The sequence below is a fragment of the Prunus mume genome, linkage group LG3 (genome assembly GCF_029339155.1).
Source record: "Prunus mume cultivar Tortuosa linkage group LG3, ASM2933915v1, whole genome shotgun sequence".
NCBI lineage: Eukaryota > Viridiplantae > Streptophyta > Magnoliopsida > Rosales > Rosaceae > Prunus > Prunus mume.
The window spans coordinates 18,240,707-18,260,052 of record NC_142700.1 but is presented as its reverse complement, the minus strand read 5'-3'; the positions used below and the strand labels follow the sequence as shown (position 1 = coordinate 18,260,052).

General features: G+C 37.4%; 3 protein-coding genes and 1 long non-coding RNA gene across 6 annotated transcripts; 2 read left to right on the top strand and 2 right to left on the bottom strand.

The window, feature by feature from the left end:
* Positions 1 to 2,613: 2,613 nt before the first annotated feature.
* Positions 2,614 to 8,263, top strand: LOC148918973 (putative WRKY transcription factor 20). Of its 2 annotated transcripts, none has more exons than XM_089049457.1 (6): positions 2,614 to 3,063; positions 4,583 to 4,747; positions 5,304 to 5,841; positions 5,939 to 6,104; positions 6,187 to 6,345; positions 7,454 to 8,263. In XM_089049457.1, the coding sequence occupies exons 1-6, from the start codon at positions 2,821 to 2,823 to the stop codon at positions 7,941 to 7,943; spliced, it is 1,761 nt and encodes a 586-aa protein (XP_088905583.1). In that variant the 5' UTR covers positions 2,614 to 2,820; the 3' UTR covers positions 7,944 to 8,263. The 2 variants fall into 2 exon arrangements, with proteins under 2 accessions (XP_088905583.1, XP_088905582.1); XM_089049456.1 differs by having other exon boundaries at positions 2,620 to 3,063; positions 6,184 to 6,345.
* On the bottom strand, positions 8,161 to 9,047 carry LOC148918972 (uncharacterized). The gene is made up of 2 exons (XR_016125684.1): positions 8,809 to 9,047; positions 8,161 to 8,621 (listed from the first exon to the last, which is right to left on the bottom strand). It is a non-coding gene; the product is annotated as an uncharacterized LOC148918972 (long non-coding RNA).
* A 473-nt stretch (positions 9,048 to 9,520) lies between these two features.
* On the top strand, positions 9,521 to 11,000 carry LOC103326644 (uncharacterized). Its single transcript, XM_008228891.3, has 2 exons — positions 9,521 to 9,844; positions 10,291 to 11,000. Exons 1-2 carry the CDS (start codon positions 9,637 to 9,639, stop codon positions 10,890 to 10,892), a joined length of 810 nt encoding a protein of 269 aa, XP_008227113.2. The 5' UTR covers positions 9,521 to 9,636; the 3' UTR covers positions 10,893 to 11,000.
* Positions 11,001 to 13,540: 2,540 nt separating this feature from the next.
* On the bottom strand, positions 13,541 to 16,941 carry LOC103326639 (scarecrow-like transcription factor PAT1). 2 transcript variants are annotated; one of them, XM_016793217.2, is made up of 3 exons: positions 16,533 to 16,941; positions 15,400 to 15,498; positions 13,541 to 15,284 (listed from the first exon to the last, which is right to left on the bottom strand). In XM_016793217.2, the coding sequence occupies exon 3, from the start codon at positions 14,931 to 14,933 to the stop codon at positions 13,674 to 13,676; it is 1,260 nt and encodes a 419-aa protein (XP_016648703.2). In that variant the 5' UTR covers positions 14,934 to 15,284; positions 15,400 to 15,498; positions 16,533 to 16,941; the 3' UTR covers positions 13,541 to 13,673. The 2 variants fall into 2 exon arrangements, with proteins under 2 accessions (XP_016648703.2, XP_008227107.2); XM_008228885.3 differs by having other exon boundaries at positions 13,541 to 15,309; positions 16,533 to 16,691.
* Between the last annotated feature and the right edge of the window lie 2,405 nt (positions 16,942 to 19,346).

Genomic DNA, 19,346 nt, shown 5'->3' with positions numbered 1-19,346 from the left:
CCTTTTTCTGTCTCAGAAAGAGGTGATGATTTTTACCTATATTGAATAGGAACTTAACGTTGGTTTTAGGTTGATCATTGTGATCAACAAATCGTTGCAGAGCAAGTAGTGTTGGTGAACAAGTAATCGTCTTTTTTCCTGTCTTTGGTTTTAAGAAATAGGAAGTCTTTTTTCATTAATTTTGCTTGAAGGGACTTGTCTTGTCCCCATCTTGACCTCTTTGGTAGCTTGCAAAACTTTACTCCTCTTCGATAGTAGATGCTGCTCGTTGAAAGCATAAATCCTATATGCCTAAAAAATGGGGCTGTCATCTGTTTCTAAATGTTTGAGTAGAAGGAAAGTGTTTGGTTGCCCTATTAAGTATTCATCTTTGTGTAACATCCATCTCTGGATAGATTCTTTTTTTTCTTCTTTCTTTTTTTCGTGAGAGCTGGTGTAAAACAGAATGGAAGCTTTATGCTGCTCCTCCATTCTTATTTATTATGTGTACTGTTGCCATTTGGATGTAACGATTTTTTGGCCAATGGCCTTGTAGCCTAACGGCATAGCAGCAACTCCTTCTTATGAAGTAGGGGTCTTCAGATAGGCTCCATTATCGACTCATAATGGAGTTGTTCTGATATTAGATATTAAATAGGTACTAGGGAAGAAAAGTTAGGATTTCTTCCAGAAACCTTGTTTCTGGGGCTTATTTCTTTCATGTTTTCCTTTTATCAATTTTTGCTTTAGTCGCCATTGGAGCTTTTCGTTTTCTACATGTGGTCACTTTGTAGATGTTCCCTTCTTCCTGCGTCTGGTGGAAATCTGTTCATTCAATTTTAAATTTCATTTTATTTGACCCGTTGGACTTGTATAGCTTATGGTTGAACGAAGCTCCTATTTAGGGTTGGGGATCAAGATATGCATTCTTCTTCTGCACTTATTTTTGCCTGCCTTTATTCTTCTTTTTTATTTTATTTTATGAACTTCTAGGTTTTTGACAATGTATAAATTGTGAGATCATCAAAATAAATACTCTGTAATTATAAATTTAGGCTACCAAGTCTGGTGAACCTTATTTCATTATTTGAGTTTTTTCATGTAATTTTATAATCTGGAATAAATAGTATGTGCTGTTGGTTGTAAAATAACTTGTTTCTACAAAAATAAAATGAATAAACTTGTTTATTTTAAAAAGAAAATCACACCTAAATTTTGGAAGACGGTAAGTTTTTCTAAATTTGGGGTGTGACATGTATAATGTAGTTAGGCTATTCTTTTTGGTTCGTTCTTCTTCTGCTCGGTCAGTTATGATACAAAATGCATTGTTTTTGTTACAATACAATTTACTCCAATGGTTGGAAGCACAAGGACAACTTCTGGATTGCCTCTTTAAGATTATATACTCTTTCGAACCAGTTTATTGAAGTCAATTTAACTACATGACAGGGTTGAGTTATTCAAACCTCTAAAGTCTCGCATCGGCCTAATTTAATGAGCCTAATTTAATGACTAATGAAATGAAGTTGAAACTTTACTCTCCATTAATTGACTCTATTGATTGTACTCGTATCTTTTAGATATGTTATTATCAGTCGAAGTTACATGTGACTCTTAATCGTTTTTTTGAAAGGAAGGGAAAAAGAAACTTAAATCATGTCTACGAGCTCAACTAATGTTTAGTAGACCACATAACGATTGGCAGTGCGTGTGGGAGAGAAAATCATTCTCCCCTTTTCTAACTTTGGTGGAAAAAAAGACCATATAACGATTATCTTATCTAAATGAAGTTTTAAATTCAATGTAAAATATGGGTGTTAGCAGATCAACATGTAAAAAAGGTCTTGTAGCATGTTCAATAATTATTGCTTGTTAGCAAATCAAAAGAAAACTAAAAATCATTAAGCCTTGACTAATTGAGAACTCATTGAGAACATAAATCATTAGTCTCTTTATAGATGGTTCAATTTTCCTAATTTCACTCTTCGCTTTTAAATTTTCCATTTCTTTGACGATTAGGGGTATGAAAATTAACTAACTCATATATATGAGGTTGGTTACATAAATTCTCACCTATTAAATCTGATGAGAGGATCTTTGCATTTTTTTTCTTTTTCCATAGTAGTCTTGACTAAAATCAATGCTAGCACTAAAAATAAAATTTGAGTAGATAAATCAAAAGTGGTTCCAAGTTGTGATGAGCCTCTTCATAAGATTTCCTTAATAGGCTCACAAGTCAACACTTGGAGCCACTTCATTTATTCCAACTCAATGCAATCTTGACATTGAATGGTTATAATTCACAAGTCAAGTTGTGATGAGACATAATTCTACAAATACTTTATTTTAGTAACTTTCCGGGACATTCTCCAATAAGTATTTAAGTTAATGATTGGTTATAAATTTTTAATCTCGACTGTTAAATTGTATTTAAAAGACTACCAACATATTTAATGAACATAATCCAACGGCTAAAATTAGGAGTATGGAAACAATACTCTCCTATGAATGTTTTAGTTAAGTTTAAATTTAAATCGTATGGCTATAATAAGATCTTTTTAAATATTTATTTTTAACCATGAGAAATGGGGAAACGTCTTCAATGACAAACTCAGTCTCTGAGTGGCTCAGCCCGCAGATGAAACTCAGATCCATTGCCACAAGTCAACCCACGTCTCTCTCTGACAACAAAACCTTCCAAAACACAACAGACACCCCCAAAGATTACCATTATGCCCTTCCCTCCTCTTCCCCTGTTCTGAACAAAAACGAACCCACTCTCTCTCCTTTTCCCTTTGACAGTTTTTTGACTCGCCCCTCACCCAAACCCACCGGCTTTCTATGGACGCGACCACACTCGACCACCCCTCTGGACCCTCCGATGACTTCGATCCGGGTCTAACCGACTTCAATCCCGGGTCTGACCCGACCCTTTTTTCTTCTACTGGTGGTGGTGGTGGTGCAAAGTACAAGCTCATGTCCCCGGCCAAGCTTCCGATCTCGAGGTCACCCTGCCTCACTATCCCTCCCGGCCTCAGTCCGACGTCGTTTCTCGAGTCCCCCGTCCTCCTCTCCAACATGAAGGTCTGCTTCGACGTTGTTTTGTTTCGATCCTTGTTCTATTTTCTATTGTTGATTTTTATTTTATTTTTGGCTGCTGAGGAAAAGCAAATGCTCTTTTTGAATCTTATGCTGTGTTTGGCTTGCTCAGTGAAGTGTGGGAAGTGGGAACATACATAAAAATTAAACATGATCTTCTAATTTTTATTTTGAAGGTTTTTTTGGGTGTGAATTAAATATAAGGCTCTGTTTGGTTGCTGAGAAAAGGAAATGTTGGTAATTGGAGTGAAAAAGTTTTAATTTTGAACTTTTCTCAGGCATTTTCTTGGTGACCAAACATGGGGTATATAGGGAACTGGGTCTAACGGCCTGAGATTTTGCCCCGTGGTATATGCTGTAGGAGGGAATTTTGTGGACTTAAAAAATTGATGTGATGTTGATGATGAGTGAGCTAAAAAGATGCTCCTCCTTTCAGCCAAATTCGAAAATTCTGATTACAATTTCCGTTTGTTTTGTGGCATAACAGTGAATTTAATTAAATGGGTTTGCTGCGAATGTTTTATTTCTTTTTAATTTTTCAATAAACCAGTGGGATTTTATATGTGGGTGCTTAGGATGGGACCCGAAGGTTCTGATGCTTTGTTGCTGTTTAAGAGTAATGTAATGCTAGTATTGGCCTATTGGGTCTTTTCTCTTTATGCCCGTATGGATTGTTCGAAAGCAATTGCTTTGGGAATATGGGGCTTTCACTTACAACTCTTTGAACTTTGTTGTTCTTTATTACTATCGACTGTGTTGTTTTTTCACATAATGAATCTTTCTTCTCTTCTTTTTGCTTTGGTGGTGGGTTTTAGCCTTTTTGTTTGTCTTTGTTTAACGGTGGCAGTGGATGCAAGTACGACAAAAACGTTTACATTTGTGTATGTAGAATAAGGAATAAATGCATCAGCAGGTGGAAGGAATAGGAAGGCTAGAAAGTTTGTGGGTCAAGGTGTTGATATAAGTCGTCATTGGCATGTGTTTTATGGAGGATATGACCTTCATTGTGCTGATTGTGATTAGAGATGATTGTTCTTGTTCAAAGCAGTTTGCAATAACTTCAGTTATGTGGGTAATCCATATAAATATATTGCTCTTCCAATCTTTAGTGGATTTACTTAAGAAATTTATCTTTTATTTACTAGTATTTGTTTCATTTGCATCGGTAATGAAGGAACTTGTTAGAGTTATTTTGGTAGTCTAGGATGGATGGACAAATTACATATCTGTTAAGTGATGCCAATCAGAAGAATGCCTGAGTAGTTGTCAGAGTTTCCTGTTATTTTGAGTAGTTGTCAGAGTTTCCTGTTATTGAACAGATATGTAACAGTATGTTTAAGTATTGCCACATTTAAAGGGGTTGGAAATTGTTCTGAATCTTCTTGGCCATCTCTCTCTTGTTCTTTCACGAAATTTTCTTTTTTCTGTACATGCCCTTCAGTCCATCAAAAGTCTTCTGGATCAGGAATTCCTGAATGAAAATATATCGTTTCTGGTCTTGCAGGCGGAACCTTCCCCAACTACTGGGTCCTTTTTGAAGCCTCAAATGGTCTATGGTTCTCTGAGTTCTACTACATATTCGGCAAGCACAATGTGCTCTGATTTCGATACCTTTGATGAAAGAAATTCTGGAAGTTTCGAGTTTAAGCCCCATGCTGGATCAAATATGGTAATTTCTTTATCAATTGTTGGTCATTTATCCTTTTATTAGTTGCATCTATGAGGACTACGTTTTATTTATGTAGTGAAAGATACTGATTAAATGGTGGCCTAGATCCAAAGTTTAGCTGATTGGTCTTTGGCCTATTTTGTGCACTAACTTAAACTTGCAATATTGGTGGATGTTTACTTAATGCCTCAAAATCTTTTAAGTCCCCATTCTAAAGCTTAACTAATTTGCTACGGTATTGCTTTCATACTTCCTCTGTGTCTCAAGCGCTATATGATGAGTACTGGATTGGTTTTCTTGTGTCAACTAATACTTTATTAAGTTATCTACAATTGTTTTCTGAAAATGCTTTATAGAGAACCAATGTTTTCTAAGGAAACTGTAAGAAGAATTGAAACAAAAGGTGGTAGATGAATCTCTTTGTCGAGATGGACTGTCATATTTCTTTTTGAATTATAGAACAATGATATATCTTGATTTGAGTTCATTATATATCTGAAAGTGTGTCAAAGTCGTTGTAAAGTACTGGTTGCCTAATGCTTCACATTTATTCAAGGTTACTACAGATTATAACCACCAGAGAAATGACCAGTTAGTCCAAGGTCAAGCTCAGCCTCAATCACTCGTGTCTCCACCTTTGGTTAAAAGTGAGATGGCGGTCTCCTCAAATGAATTGAGTTTGTCAGCACCTGTTCACATGGTCACTTCAGGAGCTAGTGCACCTGCTGAAGGTGATTCAGATGACTTAAGTCAGAGGGGACATCCAAATCCTGGGGTCCAAACATCACAGTTTGATCATAAAGGAAGTGGGCCTTCAGTCATATCTTCTGATGATGGTTATAACTGGAGAAAATATGGACAAAAACACGTTAAAGGAAGTGAATTTCCTCGCAGTTATTATAAATGTACCCATCCTAATTGTGAAGTGAAGAAGCTGTTTGAGCGATCTCACGATGGACAGATAACAGAGATTATCTACAAGGGTACACATGATCATCCTAAGCCTCAACCTAGTCGACGATATAATACTGGTGCTATGATGCCTATCCAGGAAGAAAGATCTGAAAAGGCTTCCTCTTTGATCGGCCGTGATGGTAAGCATCAGAGTATTTCTCTTTAGCTGTTTTATGAATATATGGGCAATAATCTTTTATCATAGCTACCAATAATCTTGTTCCTTTCTAACTGTAGACAAGCCATCCAGCATATATGGGCAAATGTCGAGTACTAATGAGCCAAATAGTACTCCTGAACGATCTCCTGTCACAGGAAATGATGATAGTGTAGAAGGCACAGGTTCACTATCTAATAGGATGGCCGAGGAGATTGATGATGATGACCCATTCTCAAAAAGGAGGTATAGAGATTCAAGAAATGCTTATGTTTTTCCTGTGTTGTTCATGTTCCCTAACTAACAAAGTGTCAAACTTGTTAAGCAGGAGGATGGATGTTGGTGGGGTTGATGTCACACCAGTTGTTAAACCCATCCGCGAACCGCGAGTTGTTGTTCAGACTCTGAGTGAGGTTGATATATTGGATGATGGATATCGCTGGCGGAAATATGGTCAGAAAGTGGTGAGGGGAAATCCTAATCCAAGGTATAGTTTATCATCAGGCAGATGGTTTTCAACAATAATTCTGACTCATTTCATCTGTTTCAACATGTAGCTTTAGTGCTTGTTTGATAATTTAGTGAATGCTCATAAAATTGCTGGGCGTTCTTCTCTAACCATTAATGGAATTTGATAACTTTCTGATACTCATAAAAAAGTTGGGCTTTCTTCTCTGACGGTTAGTGGATTATTCTGAAAAATATTGAGCTAATGATAACATTTATTCAAACAATTAAATCCCAATCTCTCTGCAATGGAACACGGTATTGTAAGGACGGATTTTGGTAGTTCATTCTCCCACCCTCTGGCTGTTTCACACTCAAAGAATAAATGCGGATATTCTTAAATCCAGTATAAGAACTTAGTCTGACAGTTGATAGCTATGATTTGAAAAATTGATGTCTTTCGAATTTGAACTTTTAGCCTTCCATTCTTTTTCCTTTTTTTTTTCTCTTTCTTTAAGTGACTGTTTGCATCAAAATTAAGTTTTAGTGTAGGTAATTGTGCAATTCTTTGTTGCTACTGTTGCAATTCTTCTCATTTAGTTTAACTGGAACTTTTCCATCATCTCCCTTAGCCACTTTCCCATTTTCATGTAAGAAAATAGAGGGCTGTGCAGACCCTGCTTATTCATAAAGGACTCCTGAGGAGTGGCACCTTCAGCACAGATGGTTGGGGTATTTGGAATATTGCTAATTTCGCCTGATGTTTTACCCCAGTAATTGCATTAAACGTCAAACTTAAAGGAACAAAAGAATAAATTGTAGATGTATTCTAGATCTCTTTCTGTAATTGAACCAACCTATAAATTATTTACCTTAGAATGTTACCTCATTATTTTGGATTGTGTTCGGTTGGAGATAAACCCGCATCATGCTTGTGTAGTGTGTTTGGTTATCATGTATGTAAATATACCCTGCTAACTTTGTAATTACAATGTTGCATCTGAATAACTAGGAAGTGGTTCTATTACGTGTATCTCCCATATGTGCATGTTCATCGTGTGGCTAATATTTGGCTCTAGTCTTTTTTTAACTGCTACTTTTTTCCAACTGGTTTATGGGGTTTCTCATCGTTCTCACATGCTATGCAGGAGCTATTACAAGTGCACCAATGCTGGATGCCCTGTTAGAAAACATGTGGAGAGGGCATCCCATGATCCAAAAGCAGTTATAACTACATACGAGGGGAAACATAACCATGACGTCCCAACTGCAAGGAATAGTAGCCATGACACTTCAGGACCAACAACTGTGAATGTCCCATCGAGGATTAGATCAGAAGAAAGTGACACCATAAGCCTCGATCTTGGTGTTGGAATCAACTCTGCTGCTGAAAATAAATCCAACGAGCACCTGCAACTGCACTCTGAACTAATGGAACGCCAATCTCACACTAGTTCCAATTTTAAGGCCATTCAAACTACCCCTGTTTCAACATACTACGGTGTTTTAAATAGTGGCATGAATCAGTATGGATCTAGAGAAAATCCAAGTGAATCACGTAGCATCGAGATTACACCTTTAAATCATTCCTCTTATCCATATCCACAGAACATGGGAAGGGTACTAACAGGTCCATAGAATTGCTTAAGATGAAGCCAACAGAAATAAGCTACTTTTCCCCTTCTTTTGGCCACGGGTGAAGGTCAAAGGGCATCTCAATTTGAAAGAAAGAAACAAAAGGTATTCTTCTTTGCCTATTTCAAAGATGTGGTATAGGTGCCTGCTGCGAAATTCCTTCTCTGTCCGATTGATGTATGTGCAACATTTACTTGTCAGGGAATACTATGTACAAATATGAATTAATACTGATACTATATTCAGAGTCATTGACCGCATGTGTTGTAATTCGATCAAATGCTTAAATTTTACAATATTTATAAGAAAGTTTTGTTTCGCTACTTGGCCTGTGTGATGAGCTTATTGAGCTCCTGAGTCTTAAATTTGCTTGGCATTGTGAACCCTGTTGCTAAAGCTTGAGCAATGTAGATGCCGGGGCATTGTTCATTTGCGTCTGATGATTGCGATACTGTTGCTGCAATAAAACGACGAGATAAAAGATAAATTGTACTCATGCCTATCATTGTAGAATGGTCCCAATGGGAAGATCAATGCTGACCCTGTGAACTGCTGGGACTCTTATCCTGCTGTGTGGAGGGGGTTTGAGCTTTAATTGTTCCATTCTCCAGGAGAGGACAAAAGGTTCTCTATAGGCCTTTCCATGTGGGGTAAAAAATTTGCGGCTACTTGTTTTGGAGCCTGTGAGGTAACTTGGTATTTCAACCACCACACAGAAGTAGTTTTTCATTTCTTCATACATTTAGACTAGATAGAAACTATTAATTGACCAAGGCAACAAATCACATGGATCAAAATCTGTGAGGTAAAAATTCTGGACCCTAAATAGAAAAGAAAAATAGAACACAGTGAAAAGTAAGAAGTTTACCAAAACAGTGAACACAGCCAATGGGTTCCCACCATAGTGGTGGTGGCTTCCCCCTTCCCCCATGCCACCCCAGTTTGAACCGTTCGAACTCCAATGTAACCCAAAAAAAAGGAAAAAGAGAAAAATCATTAGAGATGAAGCCAGAAGAAGATAAATTGTGGAGATGAGAATTATTTGTAGTTTTGTTCTGGTGGCCTGTTGTAAAGCTTACCGACCCTGGCTGGCATGGCAGCATTTGAACTTGCTCTTTAAATGCATTTGTATTTGTATAATAGGATGCAAAATTCCTTAAATACATAATTTGTCTTTTTGCTTGGTGGATAATGTAGCACCACGCACTCTTGCAGCCACGTTGTGGCCCAAAACTCCACTCCCTGTAGGCCCCTTCAAATTACGCAATTAATTTGTTTTAGCCATGCTCAGTCCAAGTTAATTTTCTTGCCAAAAAATAAAATAAAATAGTATTTTGCTCTTTCTTCTTAAGGACTTGTTTTATCTTAATCATTAATTTTTATTTATTTATGAATATTTCATTCAGTATTTTATTTTCATGTCAAACAAGTATCGGTTTTATTCTATTTTAATTTTTACTGCGCTTACCGTGGCTCCAGTCCTGCCTCCCGTTAATGAAAAAAGATAGTAACAAGTCGCATATTCTTTTATACGTCAGCAACAGTATCGAGTATAAGGTATAGTTATGGGTGCATTTGTTTGATTTAAACTCAGAAAGATCTGCAACTTTGCAAAGATAAAATACTGCACCAGTACGAGTTAACTAGAATTCACACAAACACACTCTCACTCAGTCACTCGGTCAATCAAACAGAGATGCATGCTTTGTGGGTGTATTTGAAGGACAATGTCAGGTGCAATGGGAACAAGGTGGCAGATGTAGTTGGCCGGGCATCTGAAATATGTAACAGAAGAAACAGCAGTTCAGGAAAGGCAAATTGTGGTGGTGAAATTGTTCATGGTAAAGAGACTCCGGCCCGAGAATTGATGCACCGGGGAAGCTACACAGAAGCACAGCTATATGGTAAGTCTCAAAGCTTTGCTCTGGTTTTGCTTTATATTATGAAAGACAAAGATCTTTAAGGATTTTGAATTAAGTTTTCAACAGTAGTCAACTGCTGCATCATATCGTTGCAGCAGCAGCCATGCAAGAGTCCATAGAGTGAGGTTTTAGATGGAGACAGATGTTGTTTATAATTGACATGAAACCTCGTTAAACGTAATCAAGTAGCTTTTAAACTCCATTTTTAAGCTCAACTTGTTAGGTAACGACCAAAAATATATGACAAGCAAAGCAAACACCATTATCATATTTTACAGTGTCTGCTTTATTATTCTTTTCTTCTGGAATTATTCATGTAGACGGGAATGAAATCCTATATAGATACTATAAACCTAGGACTATCTTCCAATGCTTAGAATTACTGTTGCTTAAGGTACATGTCCTTCTTGTCTTAATTCTTTAATCAGAGCTAGACATTGGAGACCCATCGAGGAATGTCATTGAGATGATTGTCCGAAGAGCATCGGTAAATCCATCAGAGCCATCAAACAGGATTAAAAGGGTCCTGAGAGTGCAGAACTCCATAGAAACGCTTGAAAGGTTTGAGAAGTACAGAGAGATGGTAAAGAAGATGGCCAAAGAGAGATATATGAGGCATCCAAGAAGCACAGTAGATGGAAACGAGCTGTTGAGGTTCTATGGCACAACGGTAGCCTGCTGCAGTGGCGAGTCGAAGCGAGTCTCTGAGCTTTGTAAGGCTCCAAATTGTCAAGTTTGCATGATAATTCAATCAGATTTTTACACAGAATATAGCGTGAGCAATGAGATTCAACTGAGTACAAGTAGCGAAAAATTCGGTGAAAACAGCATTACCATCACAAGGAGGAACAAGATAAGAAGGGCTGTAATAGTTTGCAGGACAATTGCAGGGAGCATGGTTAATATGACAGACAAGGAATATGAAGAGTCTGATTCAATTGAAAGCCAAAAGCTGCTTTCCACTTCAGAATATTTGGTAGTGAGGAATCCCTCTGCTGTACTTCCCTGTTTTGTCGTAGCTTTCACCTGATATGTATTTGCTTGTAAGTTGTAAGCACAGCTCTTATTTCCATCAGCAGGCATTATGTAGCACAGAACAGTATATCAAGTTTAGCTTACCAGATTTGTATTGAACTTCCATCGAGATTTTTAATTAGTTTTATCAGGGAATTTGATATTGAAGGTCTAAAGATGTATATGGAAAAGGTTCATGTATTATTGATGAAGCATGATCTTCTAACATAGTAAAGCTATCACTCTACAAAAGATATCTTATCCAACCAAGAAAAAGAAAACGAAAAAACAAGAATACAAATGAGAGCAGAAAACCACTTCGGGAAGAGGTTCCACCTCAGGTTTCCATATACAAGACCAAAAAACACAAATGTTCAAGTGTGTTTTTTTAAAATACAAGCAATATTCTAAACTACAAGGAGAGGGTGGTTTTTCAATGTGTCATGGGATTCAAACCTGAGTCCACTGGTGCAAGTCAGGGCCATTTTTCACTGTGGATAAGGTGAAAAACCAGCCATAATTAAAAATAAAATAAAAAATTTGCAGCTCAGTGTCTGAATGAACCGGGGAAGGATAGGGGCTGTGAAGCACCTTGCAGCTGCTTGTTTTGGAGCTAAAACTTTGCAGCTGCTTGTTTACGAGCCTGTGAAGCAACTTGGTAATCTAACTACCACACAGAAATAGGTTTTTAATATCCTCATATGCATGCAGACTGCATAGAAACAATCAATTGACGAAGCAATTTACAAATTACAAGGCTATCTATGAGTCACACGGATCAAATCAAAGTGTCCCTTTAGGTCAATTTTATGATGTTGAGATGGCTCTTGACAATTGAATTATTTTTGGCTTTGTAGTAAAAAACGGACGTAGGGCAACCGGGTTTTTGGCTTCTTTCAAGGACTGGCCGGCAGTATCCAGATTTGGTCTTACATATAAGATACAATATTCCTCAACTCACACATTTGTCTTTTGCTTAGTGAATAACGGACAATGTAGCAGCATGCCGCCACCTTTGTGGCCTAAAACTCCACTGCTATATTTCATTAGTGCAAGTTAATTTTCAAGCAAAACAGGACACAATGCTGTTTGGATTCCATGATCCTGCTTTGGGAAAATAGAGTATTTGAAGAATTAAAGAAAATACGGTGTGTAAGTGGACAAAAGAGGAGTGGGAAAATCAGCCCTCATTATTATATTCGATTTTATATTAAGTAGAACAACATAGGCTTTTTTGCAAGCGGCTTGTAGTTCAAGTGGTTAAGAGTATTTACCTTTGCGAGCAAGGTTTTAGCTTCAATTTTTCCCCCTCACCCGTTATAGCTTGTATAAAAAAAAATGGCTTTTCTTGTTTTTTTTTCCCCTCAAAATTGATTTAGGTCCACAGTTATCATTGTGTATAAAATATAAATGTGACAAATTGTCACATTTATATTTTACTGACAATAAAACAGGATGGTACAAGGTATAATTATAGGTTATTTTGTTCGTATTCAACTTAAAAAATCTGCAACTGAGCAAGGATAAAATAGTGCAACACTCTCTCGCTCAGTCACACAGAAATAATGCATGCAATGGGTATCGTTGAAGGAGAATGCGAAGTGTACTGGAAACAAAGAGGCAGACGGGCCGGCCAGCTGAAAGATGTAACAAAAGAAGCAACACTACTTTAGGAAAGGAAAAATTTGGTAGTAAACCTCCTGCACTACTTGTTCATGGCAGAGAGATTCCGACTCGGGAACCGGCATACCAGAGAAGCTACATACACATCACAGCTATATGGTAAATAAATGTTTTGCTCTCATTTTGATTTATATGTATGTATTTCGGTACCATATTCAAATTTCTAAAGCTTTTGAATTTAGTTTTTAACACTAGTCAACTTCTGCATGCACTTAAGAAGGTTAAATTTTTGCAATCTTTCAAGTTATGGACATGCTGAAGTATTTGGAGGCCTTCAGCTACATATGTCTGCAGTCCTATCTAGATTAGATAGCTATACACCTACGACTATGTATTTGCCAATGCTTGGAATTAGTGTCTTAAGGTACAATTTCTTCTTGTCTTTAATCAGATCTGGACGTTGGAAACCCGTCAGGAACATCCTTGAGGTGACTGTCCAAGGAGCAGTTATGAATCCTTCAAAACCATCAAGTAGGATCAAAAGCGCCCTGCAGGTGAGGAACTCCATGGAAGCGGCTCGTATGTTGCAATGGAGAGTCGAAGCAAATCTCTGAGCTTTGTAAGGGTCAGACTTGTCAAGTTTGCAGGATAATTCAATTAAACTTTTGACACAGAATATAGACTGAAGAATGAGATTCAATTGAGTACAAATAGTGAGGAATTCGGTGAAAGCACCATTATCATTACGAGGAGGAACAAGATAAAAAGGGCTGTAATAGTTTGCAGGACAATTGCAGGGAGCATGGTTAATATGACAGACATGGAAACTGAAGAGTCTGATTCAACTGGAAACCCCTGTGCTGAGCTTCCCTGTTTTGTCATAGTCTTCACCTGATATGTTGCTTGTAAGCACAGCTCTTGTTTTCACCAGTAGGCATTATGTAGCACAAAACAGTATATCAAGTTTAGCTTACCAGATTTGTATTAGACTTGCATAAAATAAAAAAAATAAAATGAAAAGTTTTATGGGGGATTTTAAGATTGGAGGTCTAAAGATGTTTAGTGAAAAGTTTATTACGGAGGAAGCATAATCTTACAACATTGTAAAGCTAATTTAGGAAGAGTTCTATCTCGGGGTTCCATAGGACCATGACACGCATATATTCATGTGTTTTTATCTCCATGCACAAGAGGCAACCAGTACTTGATTCATCCAACCAAGATATAAAGCTCCATCTCTCTCTTCGAGCGTATACTTTTCAGAATAACTCTGCAGTAGAGTCTTGATAGTGCCATTTACTAAGGAGCTAAGTGGATAAGGTGAAAAGCCAGCCATAATAAATCTTGACTTCCACTTACTGAGAAGCTCGTAACGTTCTACCCTTTCCATCCCTTCACAAGCTATAATGTTAACAATTTCTCGTGCCAGACAATGCTGCTCAACATTGATCCGCTCCTTATGCTCCCTTGGCAGAGCCACATCAATTGAATCAAAGATAGCCCTGAAATAGTTCAATGTTTCAGCAAAACGGGGAAGGAAAGGGGCTGTATTGGTGTTCGATTCTTGCTCAACAAGAGTCACCACCTTGGGAGACAAGCTCTTAACCAGCCTCAACAGCCGGTCCCTATGATTTTGACAACTCACACTCTCATCCGGCATGTGGTGCAGCATGAAGGCAAAATTCACTGCAATTGCCTCTCCTGGTCGAACCTCAATGTCCTCAAGCTGAACCTCAGAAGCAGAAATTCCAGCAGCATGGAACTCAAAGGGTACCTTACATGACTCTGCAAGCCTTGACAACCTCTGTCCCACAAGACCAAGTCCCCCTCCCCGTGCATAAGATGATGTGGAATCATCAATGCCCGTGATCCTAATCTGTGGGGGTCCTCCAGGCCGAGCAGCTAAAGCCTGGATTAAAGTAATCCACTGGCTGCCTTGAGCTACCTGAAAATCAATTATATGAACTCTACTTTCATCCTTCATAGCTTCTGCAATCGCTCCATTGGCTGACATATACCCAAACTTGAAGTATGGGCAGATTTCATAAAGTATGTGCATGTATGAGAGGAGTTCCGCACTGGCAGGCTCTTTGCATCTTAGGGCTGCATAGATAGAACTTCCTGAAGAAGCCAACCTTGCAACAAGACCTTCCAAAATGTAAGCTCCTAATCGTTGGATTGGCTCACCTGAAACTGACACCATCTGACGTAAGTTTGACATCAACAATTCAGTTGTTGACATATCACTATTTGCCAATGCCTTCGCACAAGCACAAAGGACCTCTTTCAAGTCACCTCTGGAGATCATCTCCATCATTTGTTCCCGGTTCTCTGCTTCTGAAGAAAGCTGGTTAGGCCCAAGCTCATCTGTGATGGCAAACATATCAAAGGCGTCTAAATCATTTCCCAGCAAAACACTTTCCAGTTCCCTCATTTTGTGCCCCAAGTCATCCGTATCATTTGATAAGCACGACTGGTTGACAGGAGAGCCACAAGACTGGTAGTTCTGCAAATCTGGATGTGATGTTGGACTTCCATTTGCTGAGAAACCTATACTAGATGGAGAACTGTGAACAGGGTGGTAAGTACTGGTTCCTGACGAAGATTCATGGGTGCAGTACTGTGCCAAGTGTTGAACTGAAAGCTGTGTTCCTTGTATAACCTCATCAGAGGATGCTTGGTGGTCAACACTGTGGATAGGAGGCCAAGAGTAGGACTCTGGTTCTTCCACAGGCTGTTCTCCACATCCGTGAGAAACATTTGGGATTATATGTTTCTGTGATTCCTGCATTTTCAGCCAATTCGTTTGACTGATTGCAACCAACGTATATACAAATAAATTGTTATGGCACACAATTTCTCAAATTTAACTGAAAACTCTGTTGTCATATAGAGCGAACCTTGGCTACTTCAAATCATGCAGATGCATCATAATCATCTCAGAGAATTCAAAGAAAACTGTGCTTGGATTTGGTGGTGTATTAAAGAGAGTACATGTTCTGCAGAGAAAGGTAACAAGACAACTAGTGTTATTAAGATGGAAAAAGAAAAGAATATTTTAACACTCGTGAAAAATATTGAAGCAAAACCCATGTGAGATCATAGCAGCACATTCTACCTAAATTTTGTGAACATAATTTCTATCTGCGATACGGTTTTAACATTAAGTATAGAACTGCTTTCATACCACAAATATTGCTCAGAAAATGCAGTGCATCATCATCGTTAAGTTGACAGAAAAAAAAAAGTTATGCAATAAGACAATAAAAAGGCTAAATAATGAAGATCAAGAGCACCATTATTATTGAGTGATGTTGAAGAGCGGAGATTGGGAAGAGTTTTAGTAAAAGAGTGAGAATGTTGGTCTTGCCATTTGGAAAGCATATATGAATGAAGACTTGAAAAAGTAAATAATTTTGATCGCCGAAATACGACCTTTTCAAACAAGTAAAGTGGAAAAGGAGGAGAATCTTATAGATATCTAGGAATGAACAGTACAGTTTTCTCAGTTTATATCCACTCCACAGAGAGAGAGAGAGAGAGAGAGAGAGAGAGAGAGAGAGAGCCTTTTGATGATTCCACTCTTTATGACTTTCTTCTCTGAATCGTGAGGATACTTATCCCCTCTGAGTTGAAATTCGTTTTCTATTTTGAACAAATAATCTAGACCTTGGAATTTAACCTTAGCATTCAAGATTTAGGAAACAGAGAAACTTTAAAACACACAACAAGGGTTTCACTTGGAATTCTGAAGCTATCACCTGTCACCATATCTTTATTCGAACAAACAGATAAGAAGAATCCAAAACTCAAACGCCAAGCCATAAACCACCTTTTAAAAACCCATAAATTACTACCCCAGAACAAAAATCCATGCTTTAAATAACTAATTCAAAGCTACAACATTTACCACCAAGTTATCCACAAAATGCATTCATCCGTACAAAATCTGAAGAAACATATGCAAGTGCAGCAAACATTATAGTAAAAAATCCAACTTGAAGAACACAAAAAGATTGAAAATAATACTCACAAGGAATTCAGTGAAAACCCAGTTGGGTTTTTGACATATGAATGGTATATGATTATTGCAGCCTTCAGCTTTCGTCTTCTCCTTTGCTTCTTCTGAGTTCATATGAAGATCCAAAGCTTGATGGTTTTACAACGTTGTCTCCTACCTAAATAAATATCTCACTCTTGCAGGTACCGCAATGCTGCTTAATTCAAAACCTCAATCTTTCCATAAATTACACTGCTGCCACTGACAATACTACATTACTGCCCAAAAAAATTATTTTAATATTAGGAGATATTCCGTATCCTATTTCTTCTTGTTGTTGTTGGTCATCCTCTTGTATTACAAGACCTACTTGTGGTCATGGTTGACATTTGGCGTGAGAGACCATCTAAGGAAATTAGGCAACATTAATGTCTTGGAAAATGCTGAAATTTTGGAGTCCCCGATGGTTATCCTTCTCCATGGACTTGTGTGCCTCGATTAGTCATATGCTTTGGTCACAATTAAAGACCAAAGGCCAAGGGAGCAATGATGTTTGTTTGACTTGGAACTTACGAGAATGATGTCTGCAAGATTCTTTCGAGGTAACATGTTGCTGGGAAATTGTTACTTTTCCAATCTGAAATGAGCTGCTTTTACACCTCCCAAACGTGAAGGAAGGAGTATGTGATTGATTTATTTATTCAGGTTTTTTTTTTGGGGGGCTTGAGATTCTTATTTTGAAGTGCGTATGTACAAGGGTTGGCAGAAGGAGGTATTCATATCGGGGTCGGGGTACCGCAAGTTGGAATAAACACTATCATTTTATTGAAACTATACCTATACACAAATTAAAGCTGAATTGCATATTGGTCTTTTTATATCGACTTATGTTTTCAATTTGGTCATCGTTATTTCGATTTTGTCAATTTTAATCATGTAATTAGTTTAGTTTGCAATCAAGTCCTACTTGTAAGATGAAATTAGAGGTAAAATTATGCAACCGCCATGTGTGAGGGCATTTTTGTGTTTTTAAAATATTTGCAACGAATCCAAATCGTAACCACTGTGTCTATTTTTCTTAACAATCTTTGTCATATAGAACTTGATTGCTAACTTTCCTCAATAAAAACTATCTGCTTCATTAAAAATGATTAAAATTTTCAAAATTGAAATCGCATGGAGTTAAAGCCATTAATGAAGCCATGATTGGGAGTTTACTTTGCTATTCAAAATGGAAATTGGGTTACCAAAATTTTGTTTTATATATCATGTTTTGACTAATTGCACATATATGTCCAAGCAAAGCCGTTTCTTTTGTCCACGTTCTTGACAAGTCAAACCCAAATAAATGTGTGGTGTGATCATGTTGATCAAGGCCAGCAAAGGAAGGAATAGACAGACAGAACAGATGGGAGCGCTTCTTAATTTGTCTTCTGTATCATATATCTTTCCTAATACATACTTTTGCAATCTAAAACACTCGTTATAATTGCTTATCTTGATTATAACCATTTATCACACGAGTCAATAAAGTCGTCCGCTCACTATCACCGATTATATGTACCAATGTGTTCATAATCATCGATTATATACGACAATGTGTTTTTCGTTTTAATCAAACGTACAACAATGTGTTTTTCGCATCATTCTGTGCAAACTCAAAACTAATTTGACGGTGATGGAAGTGTTATCTGCCAAACCATTTTATTTAATAGTCTCAACTAGTATGCTAACCAACTGATTAATTAACTTCGTACAGCAAAGGCGGTTCGTTTCAGATTTCATGCAAAAACAAAATAGGTAAAGTGATGCCGGCCTTTGAGGACCATGCAATTGGCAGGATTGACATAATTATGGTATTGATAAAATTAAGTCAAGATAAGGATTTGTCTACCTCTTGCGTTGATTTTTGTGCACTATATGACAATGAGCGTACGTACGTGCAAAACTCCTCGGGAAGGAAACCAAGGGCCCTTTCGAAAGCAAGGACCATCTGATTGGGGAAAGTGGGCTGAATGCTGCGTTCTACTTTCATATTTGTTTGATCTCTCTGCGGTTTCGAATGAGGACTAAATGTTTTCACACCGTTCAAACTGTAAATGTATATATCACGTCGGCAGAACATCATGCTGTTGCAATATAACTGGAATGTGTTTTCTTCATTATTACTATTTTTTATGACATGAATTTTTCTCGTCTTCATCCCTCATCCGGTTGTATATAATACAAGTTACAACTATGTGTTTATCTTTTTAATGGTGTGAAAACGGCACATGGAATTGCAACAATTTTTTTTAGCCGAATTAGTCGTGTTTTCTAAAGTTTACAATTTATAGACATTTCGTTATCTTCTTTCCAAAATTTCCACCAATGTGTTAAACCTTTAGAGGAAGAAAAATGCAGGTGCTTCCTAAAAAACTAAAAATAAAAACAGCACTTAACTGAAAATAACAAATGTTTATAAATTGTGAACTTTGGAAAACACGATGACCAATTTGGCCTATTTTTTTACTCAATGACCAAATTGAATTTTCATGTAAAACCCAATGACCAAAAAAGCATTTTGAGTGGCCTTATGTTCTATTTTAGAACACCGATTCAGCCGGGTGCAATTTTAGAGCATTAATTCCCAATATATAATAAACCCTGACCTATTCATCTGAGGAATAAAATTTGATTGAGATCGAGAGCCCTTTGATAGTGCATCTAAGGATAAACTTCTCCAGCACTGAATATAAACACTCACAAAATCACTATCATGATATCATATTAATTAAAGCCTTTGGTTTAAGCATGAATTAATAATGTGGTCTTAAGGGTAGGTGCCGTCATCAACTACTTGTTTGT

Coding starts and splice junctions, on each gene's coding strand:
- LOC103326644 (XM_008228891.3), top strand. CDS start 9,637: ATGCATGCTTTGTGGGTGTATTTGAAGGACAATGTCAGGTGCAATGGG. Junction 9,845..10,290: donor CACAGAAGCACAGCTATATG/GTAAGTCTCAAA, acceptor TTCTTTAATCAG/AGCTAGACATTGGAGACCCA.
- LOC103326639 (XM_008228885.3), bottom strand. CDS start 15,290: ATGCAGGAATCACAGAAACATATAATCCCAAATGTTTCTCACGGATGT.
- LOC148918973 (XM_089049456.1), top strand. CDS start 2,821: ATGGACGCGACCACACTCGACCACCCCTCTGGACCCTCCGATGACTTC. Junction 3,064..4,582: donor TCCTCCTCTCCAACATGAAG/GTCTGCTTCGAC, acceptor CTGGTCTTGCAG/GCGGAACCTTCCCCAACTAC. Junction 4,748..5,303: donor CCCATGCTGGATCAAATATG/GTAATTTCTTTA, acceptor CATTTATTCAAG/GTTACTACAGATTATAACCA.